The sequence below is a fragment of the Homarus americanus genome, unplaced genomic scaffold (assembly GCF_018991925.1).
Source record: "Homarus americanus isolate GMGI-L3 unplaced genomic scaffold, GMGI_Hamer_2.0 scaffold40565, whole genome shotgun sequence".
In the NCBI taxonomy this organism is placed as follows: domain Eukaryota; kingdom Metazoa; phylum Arthropoda; class Malacostraca; order Decapoda; family Nephropidae; genus Homarus; species Homarus americanus.
This window is the reverse complement of record NW_024735503.1, coordinates 4,380,384-4,404,252: the sequence shown is the minus strand read 5'-3', so window position 1 is coordinate 4,404,252 and position 23,869 is coordinate 4,380,384. Positions and strand designations below refer to the sequence as shown.

The 23,869-nt window shown below is 42.0% G+C and overlaps 2 protein-coding genes across 2 annotated transcripts; one reads left to right on the top strand and one right to left on the bottom strand.

The window, feature by feature from the left end:
* The first annotated feature begins 494 nt into the window (after positions 1 to 494).
* LOC121871134 lies at positions 495 to 2,752 on the top strand. Its single transcript, XM_042373277.1, has 4 exons — positions 495 to 551; positions 1,042 to 1,120; positions 1,294 to 1,498; positions 2,036 to 2,752. The coding sequence occupies exons 2-4, from the start codon at positions 1,109 to 1,111 to the stop codon at positions 2,389 to 2,391; spliced, it is 573 nt and encodes a 190-aa protein (XP_042229211.1). The 5' UTR covers positions 495 to 551; positions 1,042 to 1,108; the 3' UTR covers positions 2,392 to 2,752.
* An 8,049-nt stretch (positions 2,753 to 10,801) lies between these two features.
* On the bottom strand, positions 10,802 to 16,993 carry LOC121871227 (protein SpAN-like; the record flags this gene model as incomplete). The annotated part of the gene is given in 12 exon segments (XM_042373421.1): positions 10,802 to 11,635; positions 11,840 to 11,938; positions 12,668 to 12,800; positions 13,034 to 13,128; positions 13,532 to 13,784; positions 13,941 to 14,081; positions 14,276 to 14,444; positions 15,145 to 15,228; positions 15,353 to 15,487; positions 15,734 to 15,860; positions 16,272 to 16,475; positions 16,806 to 16,993. Coding segments are annotated over 12 exon segments (1,874 nt in total), but the record flags the coding sequence as incomplete, so codon positions are not given.
* Positions 16,994 to 23,869: the final 6,876 nt, after the last annotated feature.

The following is a 23,869-nucleotide window of genomic DNA, read 5'->3' as shown; positions in this document are numbered from 1 at the left end:
TTTACATAACACTCATTAGCTTACGTTCACACACCGAGAGAGTTATAGTCCCCAGGTGAGGTCTCTACCCCCCCACCTCCCCCCCCTCAAGCTCCTCCGGTGGTAAAAAATAATAATATGCCTTGGTATAAAAGTTCACCATGATCCGTTTGTTGACAAGTATTGGGATGAGTAGCGACCCGTATAACACGGCTAAGAGTGAATGACCCGGAGAGTGTACTTACCTGCCCTACAACAACAACAACAACAACAACAACAACAACAACAATAACAATATTAATAATAATAATAATAATAATAATAATAATAATAATAATAATAATAATAATAATAATAATAATAATAATAATAATAATAATAATAATAATAAACCAGTGTGTTAGATCATTAATAAGGGAATATTTATTCTATCTGGCAACTGTCCTCACCTGTGTGGCGGGAGCAGAGAGAGAGAGAGAGAGAGAGAGAGTATATAAGCGAGCGATGTGATGCTGCAGCGTTAATCTGGTCTACGCTCGGGCACGGATAAGTATAACCTCCTCGTGTTTCGGGTGAGATACAATCGTGTGTTTTAGATATTGAGATAATATGCTAAGAAAAACAAAACAAAATAGCGTAATAACCAATATGGATTTCACGTTATTGTCAAGTCTGTTTGGGTTTTTTTCAATGTTGTGGTATTTGGTGTTTGTGAAATATCATAAATTCGTTTGTGTTCGGTCAAAGTTGTGTGTTGTAGTGTATATTTATTTATGTAAGGTGTTTTATCAGTCGTGTCAGCCGCCTTAGTGTACAGCCGTCCACCACAACACAAACAGCCACTAGGACAGAGCTGTGTATACCTGTTCAGTGTTCTTCAGCTTATACTGTAGCTCTGGGTGCTGAGCCCCTGATGTGTTGTGGTGGTGAAGGGGCGGAAGACCTGGGTGGAGGGTGGGGGTGAGGCACGTAGAGGGTGGGTGAAGAGGGTGTTAGTCGCCGGGTGTAACTTTGTTGTGTAAAACTATAGAATCTGTCTCACGTGTTCCTTCCTCCCTCCAGACAATTAGAGAGGAGGACTTGTCTATCTAACCGACCGTCTATAAGCCAGCCAGAAACCCGCCCAGTGATGAGAGCTTTTGTAAGTTATTATTGTATTTTTTAATGGTTTATCTCGTGAGTTTTTAGTCTCTCTCTCTCTCTCTCTCTCTCTCTCTCTCTCTCTCTCTGTCTGTCTCTCTCTCTGGAAATGTTAAAAACCCTTGACCCATTTTATTAACACATGATGACCTGACGTGACCCCCATTCCTGCAGGTAGTGGTGATAGCGGTGGTGGTGGTGGTGGTGCTGGAGTTGGGGTCATCAAGGGCGTCTCGAAGGACCTACCCGACGAGTGAGGAGGAGCCCCGTCGGCGCCTATGCGGGTGGAGGCTGGCCAACAAGCTCAATCTGGTGTGTAAAGGCGTGTATAACAACCCAGGGTCTACCGGTAACTACCTCTTCTACAGGAGCAGACGAGGTGGGTCCTGTCACACACACACACACACACACACACACACACACGCACATATTACCTTCATGTGGTGGTGGTGGTGGTGGTAACACACTTAATTTCGTTTTCTTTGGTTGATCAGAATCATCATAACAAAAACATTCGTTATCTTCATTATGTCATCTATATTATCGTACAAACAAATACATACACTCTAGTCGTATTATTTACCCCGTATGTTTCATCTAAATTTTATGACAAATATACATAATTTATCTTCGTTTATGTTTTATCTACATCATCCAAAGTGAGTGACTGAGAGGGCGGATATAAGGTGATGGTGGGATACATGAGGGAAGGACATCTATAACAGAGAAATAAAGGAGGTGAATGATGATGAGGTTCAACTGAAGGGACTTGCAAGAGGCGGGAATAGCGAGATAAGGAAAGACATATTGTTGCATCTTGGTATTAAAACAGGGACATGGTGGACTAGATGTTCAGAATCAGTTTAAGTCATTTGTTATACATTATTAATATGAGGTCATTTGTTTGTGCCAGTAGACGGGGAGAGTGAGCCGGGGCTGCCACCAGAGAAGTACCTGGACCTGTTGGCAGACCCAGAGGAGGAGAGAGGGCTGAGGCACCATTACTTAACCTCCTCACAACAAGCCTCTGAGGACACCCCCAGTGAGGAAAATGAAGCACCTGGGAGCTTCTTTGGGTCTCTCTCTCCTCAGGACTTGCCTCACCAATCTGCCGTACAAGAAGATGAAGCCTCGAGTGTCCACTTCCCATTTCTGACAGAGGAGGAGGCGTCTCAGATGGTCAGGGTGAGGCCGCGGTCCAAAAGAGGATTGTCGGCTGAGTGTTGCCGGAAGGTGTGCACAGTGTCGGAGCTGGTGGGCTACTGCTACTGACCTGCACCCTCACAGTGCTCAGTTCATGACGGGTATCATGGTGAATCTAGTCATAGAATTAATAGCCTAAACTCTTTTGTGTCCTAGTAAAATATTTATGACATTTATGAAGCGGAAAACTTGATTTAACACTTGGCGACTTGTGTAGAAAAGAGCAACGGTATGGTGAAGTCATCAACGAATAGAAGTGAATCCCATAAAATAGTTGTCTGACATACACAACAGACAATATTATAATGTGTAACTTATTTCTTAGTGTTGTGGAATATTTAATGGTACATGAAACACTACAGGAGTACTTATAACACTACAGGAGTACTTATAACACTACAGGAGTACTTATAACACTACAGGAGTACTTATAACATTACATGAGTACTTATAGCACTACAGGAGTACTTATAACACTACAGGAGTACTTATAACACTACAGGAGTACTTATAACATTACATGAGTACTTATAACACTACAGGAGTACTTATAACACTACAGGAGTACTTATAACATTACATGAGTACTTATAGCACTACAGGAGTACTTATAACACTACAGGAGTACTTATAACACTACAGGAGTACTTATAACACTACAGGAGTACTTATAACACTACAGGAGTACTTATAACACGACATGAGTACTTATAGCACTACAGGAGTACTTATAACACTACAGGAGTACTTATAACACTACAGGAGTACTTATAACACTACAGGAGTACTTATAACACTACAGGAGTACTTATAACACTACAGGAGCACTTAAAACACTACAGGAGTACTTATAACACTACAGGAGTACTTATAACACTACAAGAGTACTTATAACACTACAGGAGTACTTATAACACTACAGGAGTACTTATAACACTACAGGAGCACTTATAACACTACAGGAGTACTTATAACACGCTCTATCGGATACTCCTCACAGGTGGAAGTAGGTAGATGACTGCACTGTGGGGGTTTCAGTGGACAACACCGCACCAGACTACTTATCGCTACAAGGCATCATGGACAGGCTACAGGCATGGACCACAGAGAACAAGGTCACCATCAACCACACCAAAACCGTAGTCATGCACATCAATACCGCCACCACTCCAGTGCAAGCCCCAGCAGTCACAGTGGGTGCCCATCCTCTCCAGCTGGTGCAGTCTGCCAAACTCCTGGGTGTAACTATAGACAACAAACTGGACTGCAAGGCCCATGTAAATAACACAGTCAAGGCTGCCTCGTACCGTCTCTACATGCTACGACGACGTAGGTCACTTGGGACACCCACGCCAGAGCTGAGGACCATCTACAACGCCTTTATTCTCCCCAAACTAACGTATGCGTCACCAGCCTGGTCGTCTTCTCTCAACTCCACCCAACAACGTCAGATATAGAAGGTACAGAAAAGGGCCTGCAGAATCATACTCGGCGCAGAATACTCCGGCTACACCAACGCTCTCTCCACCCTGGAAATGCCATCCCTCAGTAACCTCCACCAACAAGCACTGGAAAGGTTTGGCAGTGGACTACTGCACCACCCTCGTCATCGCCACCTCCTGCCACCTGCAGCCCCCCACCCAACTCGCGCAGTCCGCCACTACAACAAAATTCAGCCCATAAGAGCCCGCACCGATAGATATAAGAACAGCACCATCCCATCTATTGTTAAAATAATAAACAACTCCTGATTTATGTACTGTACAGCCCTGTAAATGTATTCAATGCATATTATATCATTATGTTTAAATCAAATGTAAGTCTGTATATTTTCAGCCACCGGCTGCAACTCTATTAATAAACCGTTTATTTATTATTATTATTTATTATTTATAACACTACAGGAGTACTTATAACACTACAGGAGCACTTATAACACTAGAGGAGTACTTATAACACTACAGGAATACATATAACACTACAGGAGTACTTATAACACTACAGGAGTACTTATAACACTACAGGAGTACTTATAACACTACAGGAGTACTTATAACACTACAGGAGTACTTATAACACTACAGGAGTACTTATAACACTACAGGAGCACTTAAAACACTACAGGAGTACTTATAACACTACAGGAGTACTTATAACACTACAAGAGTACTTATAACACTACAGGAGTACTTATAACACTACAGGAGTACTTATAACACTACAGGAGCACTTATAACACTACAGGAGTACTTATAACACGCTCTATCGGATACTCCTCACAGGTGGAAGTAGGTAGATGACTGCACTGTGGGGGTTTCAGTGGACAACACCGCACCAGACTACTTATCGCTACAAGGCATCATGGACAGGCTACAGGCATGGACCACAGAGAACAAGGTCACCATCAACCACACCAAAACCGTAGTCATGCACATCAATACCGCCACCACTCCAGTGCAAGCCCCAGCAGTCACAGTGGGTGCCCATCCTCTCCAGCTGGTGCAGTCTGCCAAACTCCTGGGTGTAACTATAGACAACAAACTGGACTGCAAGGCCCATGTAAATAACACAGTCAAGGCTGCCTCGTACCGTCTCTACATGCTACGACGACGTAGGTCACTTGGGACACCCACGCCAGAGCTGAGGACCATCTACAACGCCTTTATTCTCCCCAAACTAACGTATGCGTCACCAGCCTGGTCGTCTTCTCTCAACTCCACCCAACAACGTCAGATATAGAAGGTACAGAAAAGGGCCTGCAGAATCATACTCGGCGCAGAATACTCCGGCTACACCAACGCTCTCTCCACCCTGGAAATGCCATCCCTCAGTAACCTCCACCAACAAGCACTGGAAAGGTTTGGCAGTGGACTACTGCACCACCCTCGTCATCGCCACCTCCTGCCACCTGCAGACCCCCACCCAACTCGCTCAGTCAGCCACTACAAAAAAATTCAGCCCATAAGAGCCCGCACCGATAGATATAAGAACAGCACCATCCCATCTATTGTTAAAATAATAAACAACTCCTGATTTATGTACTGTACAGCCCTGTAAATGTATTCAATGCATATTATATCATTATGTTTAAATCAAATGTAAGTCTACATATTTTCAGCCACCGGCTGCAACTCTATTAATAAACCGTTTATTATTATTATTATTTATTATTTATAACACTACAGGAGTACTTATAACACTACAGGAGCACTTATAACACTAGAGGAGTACTTATAACACTACAGGAATACATATAACACTACAGGAGTACTTATAACACTACAGGAGTACTTATAACACTACAGGAGCACTTATAACACTAGAGGAGCACTTATAACACTACAGGAGCACTTATAACACTACAGGAGTACATATAACACTACAGGAGTACTTATAACACTACAGGAGTACCTATAACACTACAGGAGTACTTATAACACTACAGGAGTACTTATAACACTAGAGGAGCACTTATAACACTACAGGAGTACATATAACACTACAGGAGTACTTATAACACTACAGGAGTACTTATAACACTAGAGGAGCACTTATAACACTACAGGAGTACTTATAACACTACAGGAGTACATATAACACTACAGGAGTACTTATAACACTACAGGAGTACTTATAACACTACAGGAGCACTTATAACACTAGAGGAGCACTTATAACACTACAGGAGTACATATAACACTACAGGAGTACTTATAACACTACATGAGTACTTATAACACTACAGGAGTACTTATAACACTACAGGAGTACTTATAACACTACAGGAGCACTTATAACACTAGAGGAGCACTTATAACACTAGAGGAGCACTTATAACACTACAGGAGTACATATAACACTACAGGAGTACTTATAACACTACAGGAGTACTTATAACACTACAGGAATACTTATAACACTACAGGAGTACTTATAACACTAGAGGAGCACTTATAACACTACAGGAGTACATATAACACTACAGGAGTACTTATAACACTACAGGAGTACTTATAACACTACAGGAGTACTTATAACACTACAGGAGCACTTATAACACTAGAGGAGCACTTATAACACTAGAGGAGCACTTATAACACTACGGGAGCACTTATAACACTACAGGAGTACTTATAACACTACAGGAGTACTTATAACACTACAGGAGTACTTATAACACTACAGGAGTACCTATAACACTACAGGAGTACTTATAACACTACACAGGAGCAATTTATAACACTACAGGAGTACTTATAACACTACAGGAGTAATTTATAACACTACAGGAGTACTTTTATAACACTACAGGAGTACTTATAACACCACAGAGTACTTATAACACTACAGGAGTATTTCAACACTCTACAGGAGCATTATAATAATTACAGGAGTACTTATAACACTACAGGAGTACTTATAACACTAGAGGAGCACTTATAACACTACAGGAGTACATATAACACTACAGGAGTACTTATAACACTACAGGAGTACTTATAACACTAGAGGAGCACTTATAACACTACAGGAGTACTTATAACACTACAGGAGTACATATAACACTACAGGAGTACTTATAACACTACAGGAGTACTTATAACACTACAGGAGCACTTATAACACTAGAGGAGCACTTATAACACTACAGGAGTACATATAACACTACAGGAGTACTTATAACACTACATGAGTACTTATAACACTACAGGAGTACTTATAACACTACAGGAGTACTTATAACACTACAGGAGCACTTATAACACTAGAGGAGCACTTATAACACTAGAGGAGCACTTATAACACTACAGGAGTACATATAACACTACAGGAGTACTTATAACACTACAGGAGTACTTATAACACTACAGGAGTACTTATAACACTACAGGAGTACTTATAACACCACAGGAGTACTTATAACACTACAGGAGTACTTATAACACTACAGGAGTACTTATAACACTACAGGAGTACTTATAACACTACAGGAGTACCTATAACACTACAGGAGTACTTATAACACTACAGGAGTACTTATAACACTACAGGAGTACTTATAACACTACAGGAGTACCTATAACACTACAGGAGTACTTATAACACTACAGGAGTACTTATAACACTACAGGAGTACTTATAACACCACTTTTAAGTAATAAAGCTTAACAGACATCAGTTTGTTTCCCCTGGCCTGGTCTCTCCCCCCTCCCCTGGACTGGTCTCTCTCCCCCTCCCCTTGGCCTGGTCTCCTGTCCCCCTGACCTGGTCTGCCCCTCCCACTGGCCTGGTCTTTCCCCCTTTCCCTAGACTGGTCTCTCCCCCGGCCTGGTCCTCCCACTGGCCTGGTCTCCCCGGCCTGGTCTCTCCTCTCCCCCGGCCTGGTCTCTCTCCCACTGGCCTGGTCTCCCCACTGGCCTGCTGGTCTCCCTTCTTTCAGCCTGCCCCCTCCCCACTGACTGAAGCTCCCCTGGCCTGGTCTTCCCCCTCCCTGGCCTGGTCTCTTCCCTCCCCCTGGCTTGGTCTCGCCCCCTTTCCTTCGCTTTCTCATGACCTCCCAGGAAATCCTTAATTATGGCCACTTACCAAACCTAACCTAACCTAATCTGGCCTGGTCTCTTCCCTCCCCCTGGCTTGGTCTCTTCCCTCCCCCTGGCTTGGTCTCGCCCCCTTTCCTTCGCTTTCTCATGACCTCCCAGGAAATCCTTAATTATGGCCACTTACCAAACCTAACCTAACCTAATCTGAGGTATGTCACACTATCTCAACCCAAACCTAACCAATTGACCAATCCCTCGCGGTAGACCTGAAAAAGTAATAAACTTGTTGTCTCGAAAAGTCTCAAGCAAAAATCCAAGACCACCGAGACCGAGAACTGAGCACCCGAGAGGAGTGGAACAGGGTCACCTTCTCTCCCAGTGTCCTCTGTTCCTCTCCGTTCCATCAATAGGTGCTCATATCCTCACTGTGGTCACTGCCTGCTGGGTCACTGCCTGCTGGGTCGGTGTCTGCTGGTTCACTGTCTGCTGGGTCACTGTCATGTCCAGCTAAACTTTTCCCAACAGATCAAAGTTATAATCCACTTTCTGCACCAGTCAGTTGCTGGTGGCGGCTGTCAACCTTGGCAGCATAACATTACGGATTTCCGAAAAATAACTTAAACTGCTCACCTGAGGTTCAATCACCCCACCGCTACCTTGGGAAATGGGAGCAAGAATCTCCAGGTGATCCTAATGAAACAAGTCTGTGTGATAATAAGGATCTTTAATGAAGGAGTTTTGTAATTAATGATGAAAGAATAAGTTCAATGGTAAATAAATACTAAATATTCTGTATGTAGATAACAGCTGATATGACAGATAACAGGAATGAAGGGATAATACTAGAGATATTAAGGGGATATAATTGAGGGTAGAAGGCCAGGGAAGAGAAGGGAATGGGGGTGGATGATCAAAATTAAAAGCTGGAGTGATGCAAAATTTGGGAAGATTGGTGTAGAGTGTCCCGAAAATATGTGTGCGTGTGTGTGTATGTGTGTGTATGTGCGTGTGTGCGTGTGTGTGTATGTATGTGTATGTGTATGTGTGTGTGTGTGTGTGTGTGTGTGTGTGATGGAAGACTTCAACAAAGAGTCGTTTTACCATCACCGAGTCACAGCCATTTCTCCCCCTTCAGGCTACGGGTGAAGTGACTGCCTTTGACAAGCCCCAAGGAAGTAGGTAGTGTCGTGTGTGTGACAGTGTGTGTGTGTGTTAGTGTGTTCCCGACAGATCCAGATTACACCGAGGTCATCTCTCCTCCGCCACCTCTCTCCTCCTGTCGGTGTGGTAGAGACATAATAAAAACAATTTGCCTCTTCTACCTTTTTTCATCAGAGAGAGAGAGAGAGAGCACTTATCAACAGAGTTTCACTTCTAGATAATCACGAAAAGCATATTTATAAAAACAAAAAACAATCCCACATATATATTCTATTCTGCTGTGTTATTACCTTCTTCTCACCTGGGGGACAAATGAAACGACATGGCAGAAGATAAACAAGGAAAGAAGAAAACACCTTCAGCAGTCTGGTTTAGATATGTAGATGATGTATTATGTCTCTGGCCAAGTAATGAGGACCTAAAAGCTTTCCTGCCACAACTTAATAACTTGGCCCCCTCGATCAAATTCACTGTGGAATTAGAGCATGACTGTAAATTGCCTTTCCTAGACTGTCTGATACACAGAATAGGTAACACTTTTAAGTTCAGTATTTATAGAAACCTACTAATGTGTGTTCATACATTCATTATTATTCTGCCCCTCATAATAGAGTCAAACAGTCAGTATTTTCAACAATGTTTTTACGTGCCTTGAGAATTTGCAGCCCGGAATTCATTGATGAGGAATATAATTATATCTATAATATTGGCTCAAACCTTAAATACCCTAGATCTTTCATAGACAAATGCCTGAACATTACTAAGAAATCTTTTTATAGAACTGATCCCAAGCCCACCCACTCTTAGTATTACCATTTCACAAAAATTTCTCTCAAATTCCTTTACAACTAAAAACCTGGAACGTCAATGTGGCATTTAATAACTCATGCACTGTTAAACAAATGTTAATCAAGAACTCCCCCAACAACACAATTGGTTGCATTCATAAAGTTCCTTGCAAGGAATGTAATATGTTTTACTTAGACCAGACAGGTAAAGATCTTGTAACTAGACTTAAACAACATAAATATAGTGTTAGGACAGGCCAGGAATCCAATGCTCTGTTTGTTCATTTGAGGGATAACAAGCATTGCATTGACTGGGATAATGCCTCCTCAATATTACCTTGTAATTCAATTGACAGTAGGAACATCATAGAATCTAGTCTTATTAAACATACCGAAGCATTCAACATGAATTTGAGTAATGGCATGTACAAACTGGACAATTTTGTAATTAAGAAGATTTGTAACCAGGTGAGAAGGTTGGGTCACCTTACCCTCTGACCTGACTACCGACCGTTGCGGTGCTATTTAAAGATTAGTAGGGTCATTACCTAATACCTGACCGTTGTGGACCTGATCTCACCCTCCGTTGTATATGTACACCTTGTTTTGTACTTCTCCTTAGTCTGTACTCACCCCTGAAGATGTGAATTACACGAAAGCGCTTGGGAACTTCGTGTTTTCTTCTTTCCTTGTGGTTATCAGCATATATATATATATATATATATATATATATATATATATATATATATATATATATATATATATATATATATATATATATATATATATATACACACTAATGAACTTCTACAGCATATATATATATATATATATATATATATATATATATATATATATATATATATATATATATATATATATATATATATACACTAATGAACTTCTACAGGTGATGGAAGATTTAATTACCACATAGTAAAGTTTGATACCTGTAAGTGGTAAATATTGTAGGTATATTTTATATGCATCTTTCTTTTTTTTGTATGTTTTATTCTTATAATTAACTGAATACAAATAATAGCTTTCTTCATTGATCGTGGGAGAGGAAATTCGTCGTATTAGATGTCATGAAAATATAATACCCGGTACTAGAAGGATCCCCCAAACCTGTGAATATTGTAAAAAATATTTAAATCTTTTCAAACTATATAAGAATCAGGTTTTGTTTTTCGTTTTTTAGAAGAAGAAATATATTATGTTAAGGTGTTCAAATTACCCACAATTATCACCTAAACAGAGACGTTAATAACTCTTTTTATGTGATCTTTACCAATAGTAGAGTAGTATCATGTAATACTTGAGTTACCCCTGACACAATGTCGTTTTCTTTCCGCCAGAAATATTTTATAGCCAGGACTAAGGTAAATATTTTAACCCTATACCAGTAAGGTTAAAATGTGCTATTTATTTAGATGACAACTTATTAGCCTTCTTGCCAGATGATGATGGAAGAAATTTGGGTTTAGTTTGAAGTTAATTCTTCGTGTGTGTGTGTGTGTGTGTGTGTGTGTGTCCATATACTGTCCCTCTTCCTCCTCCATCCTCTACATGTGGTGTTTACTTGATGGTGTACTTGAAAGACACGCCCTTGGTCAACCTCCTCTGCCCATGGTAAGTTATAAACAGAGAGTTACTACTAAAGGTGAGTGTTCGGTTCCCCTCGTTACAGTAAATGGTGCTGTTGGAGGATGGATAAGCCTTACTCCCAGCGCCGTTCAGGACAAGGTAGTCCCCTCTACAGCGTTTGGTGGTGGCGACGCGTGTGTGAAGGTAGTCCAGTTGTATGGTCTTGCCCTCGGGAGCCTGAGTGATGGAAGTGGATGGTTAGGTTAGGTTAGGTTAGGTTAGGTTAGGTTAGGTCAGACCGTGAGGTGGTTGATAATGACTGAAAACATAAATAAGAGAAAGATAATAATGAAATACGTCAATCTATTTATTTATCTATCTGTCTATCTATTTTTCTATCTATCTGTGTGGTTGTGTAAGAGGAGAGCCGCACACACTCACCATGATCCACCACTCACACTGGGTGGCTGAGGCGCGCGTCCCAGTGTTGTAGTCTGGTGAGCTGATGGTGTCGCTGCTGCCACTCTCCGCCCTGATCACCTGCACCACACACAACACACACCAGTTGTTAGTAATACTGTAGTAGTAATAATAATATAAATAATAATTCAAGTTTTTTATGTTTGTGAAGAAGACGTTCACTTTTGGGCTAACATGAAGATTACCCCCCGCCAGATCAATTCACCTGATGATTAAATTGTGTAACGCTACCTGGGAGGGGGTAGTTTAGGTTAGTGCTAGTGTTATAGTGGAGTAACAAAAGAGGTTTTCAGTTAATTTTGGGGGAAAAGTTTGGTTTCACTTATGAACTGATAGAATGGAACCCAACTAAGAATTTACCGAAGGGACATAACATCCCCCCCCACCCCCCCAAAAAAAAATTATATATATATATATATATATATATATATATATATATATATATATATATATATATATATATATATATATATATATATATATATATATGCAAAAATAAATAAAAATGCTCCCTTTGGGGCTGGAGGTGGGGGGCGGGGGGTGGTCCTGAACGGGGACGAAGTGTAAATGCTATTTCTTTAGAATGGATAGTCCGACTGAGACCATTGAGGTACTGAGTGCTATGTGACCTGTGTCAACCTATTTCGCCTGTATCACCTCTGGGTAGTCATCAATGTAAGCTTAAAGATCTTAGTTGTTGTAATTATACATTATAACCTCACCATCAGTATAAGCTGAGACTCAGAGCCATTACTCTCAATAAGCTTACTGACAGAGGCGAGGCTTCACCTTGTGGCAAGTCGTCTGTTCCCGGCAGATGGTGATGTTGAAGCCTATATCTTTGTAGCGTCTGCTGGTCTTAAACACCAAACTGTTATAGGCGCTCGGTACACTGTAAGTCCAATTGGTTTTACCAGCGTATCTGTACAGGTGAGAAGTGTTTATTACCAGGGCTGAATACCTTTACTCTCACACACAGACGGAAATTATTTCACCTGAAGTTAACTAATATCAATGAAATAAACTTGTCAACAACCAAGTCGAAAATATACAAGTATTTTTTGTTTACCTAGCTGTGTACATGAACACAGTTGATCAATAAACAAAATAACGATATAACAACATAAAAGATGGTGAGAGATTTAGTTCACTTGCCTCCTCCTCTTCCCGTACAAGTAATTGAGCTGAACAGTGTCACCCCTGGCTAGTTTGAAGGTGTTGGCTGTGATGACCACTCGAGCTGGCTGGTCCTGTGAGGAGACGTAAGAGTTACTACCTAGGAGATACTACCGTAGGAGATACCATCCTAGGAGATACCACCCTAGGAGATACTACCCTAGGAGATACCACTCTAGGAGACACCTCTACACCTGACACACACGGTACACCTTTACACCTGACATAAAACACAAATGCTGCATTTTCAAAGACCCAATAAGTATATACTGTATATATACGTAAGAACGGTCAGCCCCACCCCCCTCCCATTATCTATTTTCTCTCTTCTCGTTTTCTACAGGAGAGACTATGGGATAAAAATGAATTTGACATACTGGGCGTGGAATTATTTATCCATCTTGTTTCTGTTTACTTTGTCTACCATAAACAACATAGTAAATACTGATAATAACAAGAGAAGGTGAATCTGTTTACCGTCTTGCCATTGAATGTACAGTCGAAGTTGTTGGGGTATTTCTTTGTGTTGAAGTTTGGCGAAGACCAGAGGTCACAGTCACCTGAGGAGTCAACTTCACATCGAGGTCCTGAAGGGGTGGTGGTGGTGGTAGGAGTGGTAGCAGTGGTGGTAGGAGTGGTAATAGTAGTAGTAGATGTAGTAGTAGTAGTAGTGGGTGTAGTAGTCATTGCAGTAATATCAGTGACGATAGATTGGGCTGAACCTACAGATCTGTAATGTATATATACAAACAAAACATCAGTACCCCCCTCCTAACAAGTCAACAAAAACAACATACTTAAGACAAAAAACAATCATGGCGTTTATATCAGTGTAACACCCACTAACAAAGCACAGGTGAGAGAGGAAGGTTACAGGTGTACTCACGAACAAGTTCCACTCTTCACGAACGACACAGCGGCGGCCCATCCCTTGTGTTCATCAGTACGGCTTGAGAAATACACGACCATCTCCCTCTCACTGCTTGTTATGTTCTGTCCCGGGGATATATCTCTCTCGCAGTAATATCTGAGAGAGAGAGAGAGAGAGTTGAATGCTATGAATATGGAAGGCGCTCACTAAAACACACACACACACACCTTCCCTACTTCTCTATCCATAGCTCGGTTGACTCCTCTCGTCTATCTACCTATCTATCTATCTATCTATCTATCTATCTATCTATCTATCTCACCACCACCTCCTCTCCTCCTCCACCTTACCTTATATCACCAGGTTCTCCTTCGTCAGGTATCTCCATGATGGCCAGGACGTCGTAGCGACAACAAGGTCTTTCCCTACAGGTTTCTCGGCGGTACAGTGAGAAGTCGTTGAAGGTAAGCCGAGGGACGTGGCACTCTGAGGCTCTGATGACCTTCACGCACTCTGAGCCTGAGGGGGAGAGACTCTGTTGTCATGGTTACCTCTAGCATGAGTCTGTGTTGCCATGGTTACCTCTAGTGTGAGTCTGTGTTGTCATGGTTACCTCTAGCGTGAGTCTGTGTTGCCACGGTTACCTCTAGCATGAGTCTGTGTTGCCATGGTTACCTCTAGTGTGAGTCTGTGTTGTCATGGTTACCTCTAGCGTGAGTCTGTGTTGTCATGGTTACCTCTAGCGTGAGTCTGTGTTGTCATGGTTACCTCTAGCGTGAGTCTGTGTCGTCATGGTTACCCCTATAGTCTGTGTCGTCCCCTAGTGTGAGTCTGTGTTGTCATGGTTACCTCTCGCGTGAGTCTGTGTTGTCATGGTTACCCCTAGTGTGAGTCTGTGTTGCCATGGTTACCTCTAGCGTGAGTCTGTGTTGTCATGGTTACCTTTAGCGTGAGTCTGTGTTGTCATAGTTACCTCTGCGTGAGTCTGTGTTGTCATGGTTACTTTTTAGCGTGAGTCTGTGTCGTCATGGTTACCTCTAGTGTGAATCTGTGTTGTCATGGTTACCTCTAGCGTGAGTCTGTGTTGTCATGGTTACCTCTAGTGTGAGTCTGTGTTGCCATGGTTACCTCTTAGCGTTTTCTAGGTTAGTACACACACACACCTTACCTGCAGAGAGAGAGAGAGAGAGAGAGAGAGAGAGAGAGACGTCCACCTCACCTGCCGGATAGTTCAGGGGATAATTAGGTGAGGAGATGTTACCAGCTTCCGTGATGACCTCAGAACAACTGGAGACTGCGTAATCTGTCAGGATAGATATTTCTGTCTTAAGTTCTTCTGTTTCGTTTATTGACATTAAGACGTCACTACTTGTAAACAAAATCACAAATACTTCAACATTAACATAGTAAACAACGACGACAATTACCGTAATATTTGGTGAGGTTAACTTGGCAGTAATCGCCTGAGGTACCTGGAGGACACACACACGTACAGTCGATCCCCGTATAGCCGTAGTTCTGGCACGGCTCTGAGGTAAGTCCACACTGATCCAACCACTTGCCTGTAGGTAAAGGTACACGTCACATACAGCAAGAAACACCAACAGATTACTTTTAAGTCCAAATAAAGGTTTTTGTTTATGTGGAAAAAATTATAAAACAAACAACTTTATACCTTTGTTAGTCTTTGCTGAACACCTGTACGAGTCTTTATTACAAACACAACAACAAACAACAATATGAAAGTGGTACATGACAGACGGCACCATAACAAAGACACAGACACACACACACACACACACACACACCGGTGCAGTTGTACATGAGGTTGGCCCGTAGTTTATCGTAATGCGACAGGCCATCACGCTGTCCAATGATTCCCTGGGCCAGTGGGTCGAGGGTGATGATGGTGAGGGAGCGGTTGAAGGCGCCGTACTGCCAGGCGTGTAAGAGAGAGAGAGAGAGAGAGAGAGAGGAGGGTTGTTACTACATGAACCAGGTAAAGTAGATAATTAGAGCCTAACTATCATTAACTAGTTATCATAAGTCTGTGTTTGGAGTCCAGGTGTGTGTACAAAAGAGCTTAGGTTGGTATAGGTTAGGTTAGGTTAGGTTAGGTAGCCGATTAATTATTGAACTCATATTTAACTGTAAACTTTAATTAATATGTTGAGAGTTAAGTTACTGTACCATAACGTTCCTTCCCTAACCTAAACTAACCTACTGTAACTATACCCTTCAATAGATGTGGACCCATGACTCGCAATAATATACAGGGTGATGCAGCAACACAAAAACTTCCATCGGTGCTGAAATAAGTCACATGAGAAGAGGTTTTTGTCTCACCCTGTTACTGTTGTGCATGATGGAGGTGAAGTCATAGGGCAGACTGAAGTTATCGACCGTGTAGTGAAGATGTTTCTGAAACTTAAAGAGGTCTTCCTTGTTAATGTTGTCCTCCATGATGTAGATGTACTGATCACGGTCTGGTCGGATGTGCTCGTGGTAAAAGCCGATAGCGTGACCAAGTTGGTGAGCGACCTGGCCAAGCTGAGAGGAGGAGGAGGCGAGGGGGGGTGTTAGGGTGGTAGAACAAGGCAACACCATTCTTTCTTTCCTTCCTTCCTCACTCACACCACATCACATTCACACAGTTCACCACATTATCTATATACTTGTTGAATCAATGTAAACTTGTAAGATGATTTTAAAGAATATCTATCTATCTATCTATCTATCTATCTATCTATTGACAATGACAATTAAGAAAAGAAAGTGAAGAAACCTTATCTAATCATGAACTGTTAAAAAATATGGGAGGGTTAGGTTAGGTTAAGTTAGGTTAGAAAAAAAGACAATATTAACATGTGACTGACTCACCTGAGCACAGCCATCACCTAAGGACAGTGCCTGACCCTGCCAGGTGTGTTGGCGTCCCACAAATGACCAACAACCATCACCGTGGATAAACTTGAGGTGTGGCTGGTCCATATCTGTCGTCTCAACAAAGGTGATGCAGGTGTGTGCCATCCAGTAGTTCAGGCCTTCACGGATTGCCTTCTTATCATCTGAAAAATAGATATGTTTATAATAAATAATAATAATAATAATTAACGGTTTATTGAAAGAGCTTGGCAGCCAGAAGGCTGAAAATATACAGTTACATATTTGGGGAATGGGTTACGAATTACAAATAATATACAAGTGACATAAGTGACACAAATAAGACATATAGTAACTTAGATGGGGATCAGCTCAAAATACAGTTCATTTCAACATAGTGACAGTGTAGGGAGCAGTGTTTCCTGGGAGTGAATACACTGATTTATTACATGTTATTGATAATTTTTACAATGGTTGGGACTGGGCTGTTCTTATAGCGACTGCCCGTACGAAGGGGCTGGATGTGTGCTGAACAGCACTCCCTGACAGGGATCTCAGGTAGTAGGGGCCGAAAATGGGGATGGTGTGTGGCTTCTACCAAATTTGCAGATGAGTGGCTGTGGTGATGGTCAGTGAGAGAGTCGAAAGGCACAAAGGAGCGCTCTTGATATGTGTGGAGAAGGGGAGAGGAATAACTTTGCATGTGCCCCTTTGCACTTTCTTTTTCAGGTGTGTTTACGTTGCAGTATTTAGGGGAGGAAAAGACCAGGGGGGGAGGCATAGGTGAGCTGGGAAGTATGAGTTGTGTATACACTGAGGAGCTCAAAGGAACCTGAGGGACTTGAGTTTATAGAGGAGGTGGAGATGAAACTGGAGGATGAAGAACTCACTGGACGTGTGGTTTCCAATTTAGTTTGTTGAACGGCAGATGCTGAGGAGTCGTGAATCTAAACCTGGAGTGTTCGGGACCTAGGTAATGTTTGGAAGGAGGTGGGGACAATGTTTGAGGAGAGGTTGATGGCACCATTGTCTTGGTAGCGGTTGATGGTGACATGGTTGTTGCGTTCCAGTTTCGAGACTGTTCAATAAACTTGAAGGGCGGTATAGTTGGGAGCGGAATTGTTGACGCTGATCCCAATGGTGGAGTTTATATATTTCAGCGATGCAGGGGTTTCTTAGGGCATCATTGATGAGCATGGCGAAGCAGAGGGTCCCATCTTGGCGCCTTGGGGGACGTTACAGGTGAGTGACTGAAAGGTGAGGACAGCCCTCGAAGCGTACAGCTTGGCGTCGGTCACTGAGGAAGTCTGAAGTTTATGGTATGAGATTCTCCGAAGCCTGCTGGAGGTCATAGGGGTTTTTATGGCGATTATATTGTGGCCGACTCAGGTCGAACGCTTTAGTGGAAATCAATGAAGGCGACAGCTGGAGCAGGACGCTTTTCGCTCGAGATGGCGGTATATAATCGAGAAAGCTGACAAGACAGTGAGTGGTGGAGGAAGCTTTATGTTACAATTGCTGGAGGGTCTATGGACTCTGCAATATCAGTAGGCCCACAAACACAAAACTTCAAGCAGATTAGGCTGGGTATTGGGGTGATTGGGAAAATAGGTCGTAGCTGACGGCGGGATCAGGGGCTGGGTTGACTTGGCACTGTGACACAAGAGGTCTTCTCCAGTCAGCTGCATCTACTTGACTGAGAGAAGCATTGATGATGGAGCAGAGGGGTTTAGCAAGCCCTGGGGAGAACTCTTGAATAGGTTTCATTGTGTCAATGGGGTGTGGTGTAGAGTTGCTCAATTTTTAGCTTGTCCAGGCGTTTTACATGTCAAATTCTACTGTAAGCTTTCAAAAAGGGGGCTGGGTAAGCAGGAGAGTGGTTGTGCCGGCTTTCAGGGAGCGTCTGGCATATAGTATGAAATGGTTATTTGTTTGCTCAGCTGCGCTGAAGTGAGATGCTAAGGAAGGAGGTGGCCATATTGTTTATCCAGAGTCTTTAAGCTTACCACATCATTGACTGATGTTGGTCTGCTTCAGGTGCTAGAATTTGCTGCAGGGGACTTTCAGAAAAAGTGGTTTCGCGGATGACTGCTGCGAAGTGACCTGGAAGCGTGGATGTGGCTGCTGAGATGAAATGCTCTGTCTCTGCTTACAAGTCTGATCTGAGGTGTGAATCCAGGCAAGCTGGGCTAAGAGGATCTGACGACTTCCTCGTGAAGAAGCGGTGGTGAGCTTCGGTGGAAAAGTATAGTTTATCCATTGGTTTCCACGTCAACCACGTTGAGTACTCAGTCCAGGACAGTGAATTATCCACTGTCTAAAGAGGCAATTGCAGAGTCAGTGTAACGGCCTGTAGGTCTTGGATGTAGGGTCTGTAATGGAGGAGTACAGCAGGGGACAGAGAGCATCGATGGCGTGTGCTACACCTGACAGGAGGCAGTGGTTATGAGGTTGGTACCAACCGCTGTCAGTTAAGATAAGGTCAAGGGTGTTTTGGACGTGGGAAGGTCATGACTTGTGATAGTGATAGCTGGTCCTGATATCAGTGGTTAATTTCATTTAAATCCCCACATAATACTAATGGCAAGTGTTGAAGGGGTACTAACCTGAGGTGGTCTGAGGTGGTGATGAGATGATTGATAAGAGTGTCTCTCTGTGTGATTGAGGCATGGTATACCACACAGATGATACGGGAAGCAGGCGTGGTGCCTGCAATGACACACGTACCCCATAATGCTCTACATCTAACTGGGGACTTGAAATATCCAGGCGTGACGGGCGTAGGTCATCTGACAGAAGAGGGCAACGCCCTCCGCGCGTCTTTGTGGACGCATGTGATGAAAGAGTTGATATCCTCTACCGTGACACGTTCAGGTAATAATTTGCTGTTCACATATGGCAAAACTTACGCGCGCGGCGGTTGACCTGACTGTAGTTGCCAGCCTTGCTGAACTGTTAGCCAGGGGTTGACGCGATAGCAGTGCATGGGAGATCATACTACGTCCAGGGAACTTCAGTGATGGTGGCGGTCTGTCAGTGTTTCTCCGGTTTCCAGTGATGCTGCGTTCTAATGGCTTGCGCATGACGCATTTTGTCTGATGGCCCGCGCGTGGAATATTTTCAGACTTGAGTAGCGCGATAACACTTCATCAGATAAATCCGTTCACGCCGATGATACAGAGTGTCGAGTAAGTGATTGCGTTACCGGTTGAAATCGGCAAGAGTGAAGTGTTCGTCACTGGCGGCACTTTGAGGGACACTGACACTGGTAGACATCTGTTAATGTTTGTCAGTTGTAAAGACCGTGGACTTTGTCCTCGGTGCTTGGGGTCGCCGACACAGTTTTCACGATATATGTAAACACCGCGGTGGTCCTTGTCACTGGCACTTTAAAGTTGACCGATAAAGTGCCCACTGTCTGACTTTTCCTTGGGGTGCACTATCGAGCACTGTATGGTAATCACTTATTGCACTGATGGCTAGAATGTTTTGCCGAGAAAGTTCCTTAAGTGCACTATAGGAACACTGCTCCGTAATCATTCGTTCACTAATCACTAGAATGTTTTGCTGAATCGATCCTGGTGTGGTAAGGCTGGTAGGGCGTTGGGGTATACCAGGGGGGGTGGGCAGGGCCAAACAGATTCGGCCTGGCTGCTAAAACCGAGAGCGCCTTCAGGCACGTCCTATCTCACTGAGGGTTGACAAGTGTGTGTGTGTGTGTGTGTGTGTGTGTGTGTGTGTGTGTATACTGTATGTGTTTGTATGTGTATGGATATGTGTAACAGTGAAGTAATACAAACCTAGACATCATATCTGAACACTGTAGCATACTGAGATCTTCTGAGGCCTTAAGGAGACGGGAATTATTATGGAGCTGAGCGAATCTGACCCTTACTGACCAATCACTACCTATAACACACTACATTATAACACGCTACCTATAACAAATTACCTATAACACGCTACCTATAGCAAATTAGCTATAGCAAATTACCTATAACACACTACCTATAACACACTACGTATAACACGCTACCTATAACACAATACCTATAACACAATACCTATAACACACTACCTATAACACACTACCTATAACACACTACCTATAACACACTACCTATAACACGCTACCTATAACACACTACGTATAACACGCTACCTATAACACACTACCTATAACACACTACCAATAACACACTACGTATAACACACTACCTATAACACGCTACCTATAACACACTACCTATAACACACTACGTAAAAACACACTACCTATAACACACTACCTATAACACTATAACACACTACGTATAACACGCTACCTATAACACACTACCTATAACACACTACCTATAACACACTACCTATAACAAACTACCTATAACACACTATCTTTAACACACTACCTATAACACACTACGCATAACACTACCTATAACACACTACCTAAAACACACTACCTATAACACGCTACCTATAACACACTATGCATAACACACTACCTATAACACACTAGCTATAACACACTACCTATAACACTCTACCTATAACACACTACGCATAACAGGCTACCTATAACACTACCTATAACACACTACGTATAGCACACTACGTATAACACACTACCTATAACACACTACCTATAACACACTACCTATAACACACTACGTATGACACACTACGCATAACACAACCTATAACACACTACCTATAACACACTACCTATAACACACAACCTACAACACACTACCTATAACACTCTACCTATAACACACTACCTATAACACACTACATATAACACACTACGCATAACACTACCTATAACACACTACCTATAACACGCTACCTATAACACACTACCTATAACACACTACCTATAACACTCGTATAACACACACCATAACACACTACCCATAACACACTACCCATAACACACTACCTAAAACACGCTACCTATAACACACTACCTATAACAAACTACCTATAACACGCTACCTATAACACACTACGTATAACATACTACCAATAACACACTACCTATAACACACCACCATAACACACTACCTATAACACTACCTATAACACGCTAACTATAACACACTATGCATAACATACTACCAATAACACACTACCCATAACACACACCTATAACACACTAACACACTACCTATAACACGCTACCTAAAACACACTACCTATAACACACTACCTATAACACACTACCTATAACACGCTACCTATAAATTACACATGTATAACATACTACCAATAACACACTACCTAAAACACACTACCTATAACACACTACCTATAACACACCACCTATAACACGCTAACTATAACACTCTACCTATAACACGCTACCTATAACACATTACCTATAACACACTACCTATAACATACTACCTATGACACACTACGTATAACACTTTACCTATAACACACTACCTTTAACACACTACCTATAACACACTACCTATAACACACTAAGTATAACACACTACGTATAACACACTACCTATAACACACTACCTATAACACGCTACGTATAACATACTACGTATAACACTACCTATAACACACCATCTATAACACACTACGCATAAAACTACCTATAACACACTACCTATAACACACTACCTATAACACGCTACCTATAACACACTACCTATAACACACTACCTATAACACACTACCTATAACACACTACCTATAACACGCTACGTATAACACACTACGTATAACACTACCTATAACACACTACCTATAACACACCATCTATAACACACTACGCATAAAACTACCTATAACACACTACCTATAACACACTACCTATAATACGCTACCTATAACACACTACATATAACACACTACCGATAACACGCTACCTATAACACGCTACCTATAACACACTAAATATAACACACTACCTATAACACACTACCTATAACACACTATGCATAACACTACCTATAACACGCTGCCTATACCACACTACCTATAACACACTACGTATAACACACTATGAGAAACACTACCTATACCACACTACCAATAACACAATACCTATAACACACTACCTAAAACACACTACCTATAACACACTATGCATAACACTACCTATAACACGGTACCTATAAAACACTACCTATAACACACTACCTATAACACACTACCTATGACACGCCGTACCTATAACACACTAAATATAACACACTACCTATAACACACTACCTATAACACACTACCTATGACACACTACCTATAACACACTACCTATAACACACTACCTATAACACACTACCTATAACACGCTACCTATAACACACTACGTATAACGCACTACGTATAACACACTACCTATAACACGCTACCTATAACACACTACGTATAACATAATACCTATAACACACTACCTATAACACGCTATCTATAACACACTACGTATAACACACTACCTATAACACACTACCTATAACACACTACCTATAACACGCTACCTATAACACACTACGTATAACACACTACGTATAACACACTACCGATAACACACTACCTATAACACGCTACCTATAACACACTACGTATAACACACTACCTATAACACACTACCTATAACACACTACCTATAACACTCTACCTCTAACACGCTACCTATAACACACTACTTATAACACACTACCTATAACACACTACCTATAACACACTACCTATAACACACTACCTTTAACACACTACGCATAACACTATCTATAAAACACTACGTATAACACACTACGTATAACCCACTACCGATAACACACTACCTATAACACGCTACCTATAACACACTACCTATAACACACTACCTATAACACATGCATAACACTACCTTATAACACACTACCACAACACACTACCTATAACACGCTACCTATAACACACTACCTATAAACACACTACCTATAGCACACCACACGGCGACACACTACCTTTAACACACTACCTATAACACTACCTATAACACACTACCATAACACACTACCTATAACAGGCTACCTTATAACACAATAACCCAA